We start from the raw sequence: 10,238 nt of genomic DNA on the forward strand, positions 1-10,238 counted from the left end.
GAGGGGCCCGGCGTCTTCCTGGGGTTCAGCGGCGCCGCAGCTGGGAGAGGGAGAGGGCTCAAGGATGTGGTGCGAGAAGTTAAGCTGTCCTGTGTGTTTGGCTTTTCTTGACAAGCTTTCTTTTCCGAGGGGCGTAAAGCGTATCGGTTGCTAAATGCATCTGGAGATGACAGGCTGAACAGAGTTACGATAATTTAAGTATGATCTTTTTTCTTTTGTAAAAGAAGTAGTGTCATTCTAAAATGGGGCAAAATTGCTGAAGTGCTTATTAGGTCCTGACACTTCAGTTTGCTATGAAAAGTGTCTACTTGATGAACCAAAATACAATTTTTTCTTTAGAGAAGACAGTGCCTTAAAACCAACGATTAAACCCTGGGATTCCTTCAAAGTGTCACTAAATTGGCCTCTTAATGGTGACAGCCCCTTCCTTCCAGCTTCAGCACAGAAATGGAAACCTTCAGCAGCTTAATGCTCCTTAAGCAAACATCTGTTCATAAGTGACTGGAGTGAGTAGAGAAACATTGTTGACGGGAGCTGCACTGCGTTGGTTTTACGAGTTTTGTTTCCATGCATGGTTTAGAGCCCAACATGCTCCATTAGAACTCGTTTTTCAGCTGTTGAGTCCATGGCAAAGTGAGTGATGGATGCTGCTTTTTAACTGGATTGGTCCTTGGAGATTGAACAAAATTAAAAGTATTTCCTCCTTGTTTTATTCTCTGGACATATGAACTAGACTTGGAAAGCCAATTAGCCTACTTTAAAAATAAAAATGTTCTGTTGTCAGCAAAGGCAGCGGTTTGCTCATGCAATGCACAGGTAGCAGTTTGTCCTCCTGAAATTGGAGCCATATCTGGAGGAATATAATATTAATTGTGAGAGCCTGGGGAAGAGTTTGAGTACCTGTGACTACTGAGGGCTTGTTTTGGTTTTTTTTAAACAGTCATGTCAGTGAGAATAAATAGCATGAATGTGAGAATGAGACTTGCTAGTGTAGCTCTGGTGTTTTCATTCTGAATGATATTTGCCTGAAGTACACTTCGTATAACCTTTTAAGGTCATGTGAAAGTATGACCTCTTGTTTTTACTTCCTTAATTTGTTTATAAGTAAGCAATTGAAGGATCACAGCCTCAGGGTTTTTTTTTTTTTTATGTACTTTACATTTGCTCAGATCATGGTTTTGTTTAGTAAAGGATTTAATAGACTATAAAATTTGGAGTTACAGTGAATCGTATTTGTGTAACGTATTTCTGGTGGGGAAGGCTCTGTGTGATCTCTATACTTCTACTTAAAAATTCCACTTTCTAAGCTAACAGAAGCCTTTTAAGACCTTAATTACACAAAATCTTTTAATATTCTAAAACTTTCAATACTTTGAAAAGAGTTGTCTTTCACAGTGGAAATAATAGAGCAGCTTAGATGGACCTCAGTCAACTCTGCCTTTTCCTCTTGAAATATTCATCGAGCTGTCCTTGCAGATCTGTGGTGGTATCAGTTGGAAACCCAGCGGTGAAGAAACTGATGCTCGATCGAGTTGTTTTTACTACTCTCAGCAGCATAATCTTCTTGCAGATACCATTATCTTTCTCGACAGAATGTTCATTCCTCTCTGTGCTATTGTGCTGTTTGACAACTTAAACTGCTTCTTTGTGAACATTTCAGTGCAATGACATGCTAGCCTTTTCATGGGGATTCAAAATACTTAAAATTTTTCTGGATAGTCAGGGAAGTGTCTTAGATCCTACTCATTCCTAGGTGTTAGAAATGTTGTCTGTTAGACTTTCTCCTTTGTGCAAAAAAACCACACTGAGTAAGCTGCTGCTATTGCACCCACACCCCCCCCCCCCCCAAAAAAAAGCCTTGAGATGTGCCTTGTTTGAAAACTGACAGTCTCATTTTCAGTAGACTTTCATTCATGCTAATGTCTTTAGCAATTAAAGTTTTCAGTTGCAAGGAATATTTCTGTATTGGTGCCACTCGCATGGTGGTCTAAGAAATCTGCTTCTCTAAAGCAAGTAATTTGGATTTTTCAAATCAGAGAGTCCTGTGTTGGGAGAACCACAGGGAAGGGCAAATCCTCTCTTTGCTTTGGTATGTTTGGAAGCAGGGTGAAGGAAGTGTGAAACCTCAAGTTCATATGTCTATCGAAAAGTGATGGAAAATAGGTTTTATTGTTTGGAGTATTAGGTGTCCCTCCTGTATTGTGTTTTTAATATGAGGTAATGTCTGTAGGTGGGATAAATGATGAGTAATGTAAGCCTGCTCACTGAAAAACAAGCAGTAAGTACGTTTGCAGTAACGGAAAGAAGAGCCATGGCTGTTTTCCTTGTGCAGCTGTATTTCCTCTGCCAGGCTGAGAGAGAACCTGTCACAGAAGAGTGCACCCCTGGGCAGTTCTAATCTACTTTTTGCTGTAACCTGTGTGAAGTTGGAAGGGTTTATATGCAATGGAGAGCATACTGCTCTGTGAGGAAGTCTCTGAGAACAGTTGACCCTGGGTAATCTAGTTCTAATACTTCCTAATCTAGCATCTTTTTGTCCTAATTTAGAACATTCCCAGCTAGCATGTTTGAGGGTAACATCCAGAAATAGATTTCTCTCTGAGTCGAACACTGTTTTAAAAGGAATTTAAGAAATCATAAGAATGAAAACATCCCAGTGATGTGTTACTTATGACATCTGTCTTTATTTATTGTGTGGCTGTGTGCTGTATGTTGAACACAAATACTGCATTCCACGGAGTCAGATTGTAACCTGATGGACTGTCCCAGCCAGTTGTGTCTGCCCATATGAATTTAAGATGTGCTTGTTCTTACAACATTCTCCCCACTATCTGTTTACAGATTTAGGTACAGGCAGTGGCTTCATCTGCAGCTGTTAAAGCACATCAGTAGATATTGAGTTGAAACATTTTTTTGCTTATAGTAACTTTGAGGATAACCTGGTCTTTTAGGTTTGGGAAGCAATGCTATTCTTGTTTAAAAAGTTTAATGAACCAAAAGAACATTTAGATTTGTATTTTCCAAAAGCTCCTCTGACTCCACAACTAAGCCAAAATGAAATAGGGAGATGTGAAGAAGCGCAACTACTGAAAATACATTTGCTTCTTTTAACAACATATAAAATGAAAATGCTTATATCCAAGGTCTGTTTAAATGTCACATTTGCGCCACCTAACTTGGTCTTTCTGTATCGTCAGTGATGAGAGGAAGAGCAGCACTATCAAAGAGGTTTGAATATTGCATAGACTGGATTGTCTGCGGGTGCCTGGTGTTTAATGCCAGCGTGAGGAGCGCAGGAGAACAGGAGGAATGAGCTGCCTGAGACTAGTGCCAGATTCCTGGTGACAGTCTCCTGAGTTCAGTTACTTTAATTCATTGTACATACAACACTTTGTAATTGAAGGTGCTCAGCAAATTCAGTGTTTGAAATCACAGTAATGTACGTTGGTATTGATTAATTCCAATGTTGGATAGTGAGAAATAAGGCTTAGATATGTTTGCCTTACTGGAACTGGAGAGCATTGTTTTCCTCAACTCATATATGTCCAAGAAAAAGTGCTCTGAAACTCCTGCTTTGGGTAATGGACCTTCTGGCTATAACAGCATTAAGTTCAAAATCGAAAACATTGATTTCTTGGAGGCTTTATGAAGTAAACATTTTCTTGCTGTATCTTGTTTGCTGGTAACTATTTCCAAAAATAAAAGTAAGCTTATTAAACCAATTTAAGAACATACTGACTTCAGCCTGGACAGAGACTTTCTCTCTAGAGTGAATTTGGGTTGTAGAAATGCTGTTCTAAACACACAGGCTCTCCTCATTTACAACCACCATTCTAGAAATAGGTTCCCAGGTGCAGAAGGACTGGGAATCTGCTTTCCATTGTTCATAAGCCAGAGAAAAGGCAAAGGAATAATGGAAGAGGACAGCTTTTCCTATTGGAAGCCAACATGGTGCTGTAATAAAAACTCTAAATCTGGCCCTTACTGTGGTATTTTTGGCATCTGCTTGAGGAATTCCCTTGCACTAAGAGTTAAATGTTCTTGGAAAGATCAAATGCTAGCAGCTAATGACTTGAATCCATCTCCTTGCCATTGCAAGGCTTTTACTGTAGGGTATCTCAGCAACGTTGTAATTTCTGTCACAGAGATCTTGATTGTGCCATTTCTGATTATTGTGTTTTCTGTGTGCTTTAAGGAGATGGTTTGCTTAACTCAGCTTTTCTTCAGAATAGTCCACAGCTGAGAGGTTATTCATTGCTTTGCTTCCTCTAAAGTTAAAGGAAACATTCTGCTCTACAAGGGGTTTCTTTTGAATTTACATGCCTCAAGTATTTCTTTAGAGATATTCTTTGTGGCCTCCTGATTTTTTAGGTCTTATGTAAGAGCCAAACAGGCTGTTTCAAGTTTTGCCTTAGAAGATACACAGAGAAGGAACTATTTATACCTGCTTTTGTGCAGCATAATTACATTGTTCTCTTTGCTGCCTAGTCTTTGTTAGACTGTTGCTATTACTGCACAAAAGGTAGTGAACAAGGATGTGATCTGTGTATGAGGAAAGCACATATTGTTCCCTATTTACTGCAAACAAATAATAAGATACCTTGGTCTTGTTGTAAATGTTTTGAAAACCTAGTTAGTGATCATAAAAGAAGGGGATGCATTTTCCCTTTCCAATTCCTTGCCTATCAAAACTTAACTACTACTCTTACTTTTTCTAGCATTTCTGATTTCTGTTTTCTCTCTTCTTTTAAAGTTTTAAGTTAACTTGAATTGCTTGTGACTTGAGAAAAAAGGTTTGAACCTTGAATCTTAATAAATTAATGAGCATGTTTTTTCTTTAGAGTACAATGTCAATATGTACTTGTGAGCGTATTGGTGAACTGCATTTATAGTATGACTTTAACAGTGGTCTTTTGTTTGTGATACTGAAACTTGTTTGAGAAATTCCTTGATAATGAACATTAGAATGTGAATATAAAGAAACATGTGGATGCAAGATCTAGCATTTCCAGTTTAAAAAAACCCAATGAGCAAATAGGTAGAAGACAGAAATGCAGAAAATGGCATCTGTGAGAGGATACAATTCTTTTTTTTCTTCTAGAAAACATTGGTACAACTGCATGCCATGAGCGATTGATGGAAATCTGTCTTCAGTCTAATATTGAACTGTTGAGATCTGCAGAAGTTACTGGCATTTGTCAACATAAATCTGTGTTTGTGACTAAAAGCAATCCACTAAACATGAATACTTTAACTGTGTCAGATTCTTCACCTCAAGGTGTAAGGTCTGATGCCAGACACCTGGGTTGTTGCTTATTACAAATCACGTTTAGAAGTTAAGCATGTTATGCTCTGTTACACAAGTAAAAACTGTCATAAATTCCTTCAAATCACAGTCCTTATTATATAGTGTGCTGAAAAATGGGTGATTTCTTTTTGTTTAAGAAATACATGTTTAAAGAATGTGTAAGTGAACAGAGCATGTATATAAAAAGCTTTATACTTTTAGATTTGGTAGCAAATTCCCTCAAAAATAAGATGATAAATAATCCATATTACTAGTCATAGAACTTGTTCAAATTCTACTTTGGGTTAAATCACGTTGTAAACATCACTTGAAATACCAGGTTTACAAAATAATGTAGCTGAATGTCTTGACCAAGAATATGTCTGAGTTGGGTAAAAGGACTACAAAAGATGAAGCCACGGTTCCTGCTCTATTTGAGATGCCAAACAAAGCAGGGATTAACTAAATGAAATAAGGAACAAAGCAGTTGCTCTGTCAGACCTGTGGGTTTTCACCACAGGTTTCAATGGACAATAACTAATTTGGTTTATAGTTGGCAGATAGAACACTTTTGGAAGTCGTGAAAGGGGACCATAATGAAATTCTTTCTGAAGAAAACTACATTAAGACTATAAAATTCCCATGCTGTTTTATGTTGTGAGGAGAATTGGGATTATGCCCAGTTTAAAAATTAATCACTAATTAGTCAAGAGGAGGGGGAATACTAGTATGACTTTTTTCCTTTTCTTAGGGTTTGAGTTCTGTAAACAACAATTAAATTGTGTCAACGTAACCTTACGCTCATTTTTAATGCAGATTCATACCTTTTAGAGCTCTTCATGTTTGGCTTTTAAAATACAGCAGTAACATAACTGGAAATACCTGACATTTAACAAATAATTGTACAAGAAATCCATACAACTGGTTATGCAGTGGGTTCTTATGGGTTAAACTGATTAAACACATAGTAGACTATCAAACCAGTGATCAAATTTTTAAATGCACAGTTAATGTTCCTTGCAGATCCTGTTTTGGCAACTGTTATTGAAACCTATCTGGAGCATTGTGTTGCTGGACTGCTGCTGTGTAAATGATCCCTGTGATGTTTTAAAAGTGCTTTGAAATGAAAAATTGAAGGAAGTTTCTTCTGCTCTATGTCAGAAATTGCAGGAGAGAAAATTTTTAAATGGTCAGACATCTTCCTACATGTTCAGTTGGGCTTTGGCAGTTTGTTTCAGCTCCCATCCAGTTATCTTTTTCCTGTGCTTATCCCTATTATTCTTGTTCCTTGTCTCCCCTTTTTTTGTGTTAACTGGAAAGAAAAGGAGTCTTGTGGGTAAATTTCCTGGGATTGTGATGCGTGCTCCTCTCACATTATTCAGTTTGTTTTCTGAAACTGCGTATTTGGGTTATTTTAGATCATCCTTGCCTCTAAGGATGTTCTCAACTCTGTTATGATTTATTTTTGTCTGAGGTTAAAATGCTCATACAGTAAATGCCCAACATGATGGATAATATATGGAGGTATGGCCAGCGTAGGTTAAGAATTAATTTTTTTTTGGCATTTCTTGCTGAAATGAGAGCCATTGATGTAAGGTGGTGTAGTTACTAATACAGAGCTGAACCGGATATTTCAAAGAACTCAGGTGAAAACCATCTTATACAAACTGATAAATCTGAAAATACTTAAAACACATGGTTTTTGGTGAACCATACAGACAAATTTTTCTTTTAATGGGTTAGTTCAGAAGTTTAGAGCAAGTGGAGCTCTTCTCTCAAATACCTTGTTAAGCAGCTGGTGCTGAGTAAGCCTATGTGGGAGCTTGTTGACAACTTAGGCATTATTCTAAACAAAATTCCTTTGCAGTTCTCTTCAGTTTGTGTGTTATGTTACAAATTACTTGAATATTTCATCTGATAAGCATGATGTACTTTTGTACCTGCAAACTACCCTTCTAAAAAGAAATTGTAGGTATGTTAGTCACCTCAAAGATGCCAGAGTTTCCTGGCAAATATCCAGAGTTGTTTGGCTGAAGTGCTCAGTATGTTGTGCTTGAGAAGAACTGCAGAGCTTCATTTGTTGCTGTTTTGCCCTTTGTGTGCTGCTCTTAAGGTGCTTGTGCAAAGTTGTTTGCAAAAGGCACTGGACATGAGGATCATGTTTTATCTGTGTTTCATAACTAGTATTGTAAAGTCTGCACTTACTGTGGTGGTTAGAAGTTCAAATATTTGCTAATATGTATAGGTTGTTTTCACCCTTTTTCTGTAGATAAGGCTTAATGCTGTTACAGGTCATTCATGACAATTGTCAAGTGAAATGGAGAGAGCTTGGTCTAACCCCGTCTTTTAAGGATTTTAAGGTATGAAGTAGTCCAATGATCTGTACATCTGTGAATCTATACATACTAGTAGTTATTGTTTCATTAATTGAACACAACATTGAAAAAGTCAAGATCATTCTTTAGGAAAGAAAGTTTTCCATCCTTACCTGGCTTCTTCCTGTAATGGTTTGCAATGTTAAGGCAGAGTCTTTAATCTGTTTCTATCTAGGCCATGGGAATACTTTCTGCTTTTTTCTTTTCCCCCTGTGATTTAGTGATGTGTGTTTAAATATTTTATGAATGGTTGTGCTCAGCTCTCCTTTTGAGAATAAGTTTTGATGAAGTTTGTTTGGCTCTAGGCTTTACTGGTGGCATCATGATGGCATTTCTCAACTGGTTCCTAAGACAGAAGCAGGCTGGTGGCAGCAGCTGAGGAGGCAGTATTGGCTTGTGGGTAGGAAATCCAGAGAACAGAGCAACCAAACAGAAACCCATGGGCTGGTAGAAAGAGACTTAAAGAGTAGCGCAGCAGATCATAGCTAGTGGTTTTTAACAGCAGTTCCTTCCTCCACTGCTTCACAATTTCAAAGCTTATGGAAACACTTTTCAAAGTCTTTGATGCTGGTGAAGGTCCCTTATGTGTATGGCTGTTGCGGCATAGCCCATGGAGTGGAGGCTTAACTCCTGTCACACAGCTGAGCACACAAAGGAGTGTGGCAAAAGATGGACCAGGGTCGCTGGCAGTTTTGTGAGCTGCCAGTCATGGGAGGTAGAGAACTGATGAGTTAAAACTGAGTGTAGTTGTGTCAGTGTATTGCACAACAGCTCAAGGCAGTCATTTCATCACTGTCTGCTGACAATTTGATCATGTATTAGTTTACAAGAGATTTGAACTGTCCCAGCAGATTCTTTGTGACTTGTAAAACAAATGGGTTTGGGGAATGTTTATTTCTGATATCTAATACAGATATTGACCTATATACACACTTAGAAAAATGAGGGATGAAATTGTAAAAATGAAATATATAAGGACACAAAAGCTCGCCAAGTTCTAACATAGCTCTGTTTTTCCCTCTTACAGAAATACATTAATGTTGAAGCAGAACCAAACAATGGAACCAGACATTATTCGAATGTACTCCTCATCCCCTCCACCACTCGACAATGGAGCTGATGACGATGATGAAGATGAGTTTGGAGGATTTTCTGGTGTGAGCACTGCTGGCGTAGCTTTTGCTGATTTTGATACACCAGACTACAGTCATCCAAAGGAAGAGTTTATACCCACAAATCATTTCATCCCACTCCATGATTATTCTGACAATGTAGCTAGCATTGCAACTTTCACATCTGTTAAAAATGGTAAAGATAAAGACTGCATTGCAGAGCTTCCTACTCATCCTAAGGAACTTTCTGATATGTCAGCTACTAGTACTATCAAAGAAAAATCTAAGTTTAGAACTTCAGGTACTGCTTTAGAAGATGTAAACAGAGGGGGGGAACAAAGAGACAACACTGGAAAATCAGAGGGTTTTTCTTCTCGTGTGGTTAGAACTGGTATAACTGTTGAGAGCCAGGATGAGCAAATAGATGCTTGTAATGGTGAGAAAGTTCCATGTCTAGAGATTCTAACAAACGGATTTGCAGCATCAGACCCTGTAAATCCTCAGGGAACAGAAGATCTAGACAGTATTGGTGACTCAAAGGGACTGAAAACTATTAGCACCCCTAGTACTGAGCAAAATTTGGACTCAATGCCTAGCTCAGGTGAAGATTTTGCAGATTTTGCTACCTTCTCAAACAAAACCCCGGCCCATATAGAGGGAATAGGGCCTACAATATGCAGTGTTCTTAATGAAAGAGACTCACTGGGCATTCAGGAGAACAACAGAATAAACAGAGTAACTCATAGTGAAGAAGAGGTTTGCATTACAGAAATTAGTTGTGAACGGGGTCCCTCAGCACTGGAAGATAATGAATTTGCAATTTCTAGTACGTCTCAAACAACTGGAAGTTCAATATGCACTACAGAAAATGGAGAGCGCAGTGGGAGGAGAAGACAGCATCACTTAGAGAATGGCAAAGATTTTAGTAGGCCTGAGGATTCTTCAAAAGCAGCAGACATCAAGGTTGATAAAATCCAAAGCCTAAGCTGTGATCCTGCAGGAGAAAACCTGGGTGATTCTGAAGATCTCAAGAACGGTGGAAGTAGCACTGAAGTTCTAGCTTGCAGTGACAAACATGATGATGTGTTTGGTGATTTTGGTTCAGTCAGCAGTGTGTCTCCCACCTTCAGGAATGCTCAAGAATCAATAAACGCTCTAGATTCAGAAAGAACTTCTGAACAGTCCGCACATATTAGTGAACCTAACGAGGAATTTGGTGAATTTAGGGACACGAGTACTGTTTCTCAGCAGCCAGCAAGTTTGGACCAAGCTGAACTAAATCAGGCTGCTGACACTTTAGAATGTGATACTACCAGTAAAACTTCTGGACTAGACTTCCAGCATACTACTGAGGTAGAAAATGGTGATGATACTGAATTTGGAGACTTTGATTCAGTGCCAAAACCTCAAGATGAGAGTGTTGCTTTCCAGGACTCGGATGACTTTGCGGACTTCAGTTCAGCA

The 10,238-nt window shown here is 38.5% G+C and overlaps 1 protein-coding gene across 3 annotated transcripts in view; it reads left to right on the top strand.

The window, feature by feature from the left end:
* Positions 1-8,663: 8,663 nt before the first annotated feature.
* AFTPH (aftiphilin) overlaps positions 8,664-10,238 on the top strand; it is a 33,038-nt gene continuing 31,463 nt past the window's right edge. For 2 of the 3 annotated variants that reach the window (XM_008635442.2, XM_017736544.1), the window contains exon 1: positions 8,665-10,234. In XM_008635442.2, the coding sequence (XP_008633664.1) occupies positions 8,700-10,234 (1,535 nt within the window). In that variant the 5' untranslated portion in view covers positions 8,665-8,699. Of the gene's footprint in view, positions 10,235-10,238 lie in introns of all 3 variants that reach the window. The other variant, XR_001862646.1, reaches the window with a different exon arrangement.

This window comes from Corvus brachyrhynchos, unplaced genomic scaffold, assembly GCF_000691975.1.
Source record: "Corvus brachyrhynchos isolate BGI_N302 unplaced genomic scaffold, ASM69197v1 scaffold416, whole genome shotgun sequence".
Classification (NCBI taxonomy): Eukaryota; Metazoa; Chordata; class Aves; order Passeriformes; family Corvidae; genus Corvus; species Corvus brachyrhynchos.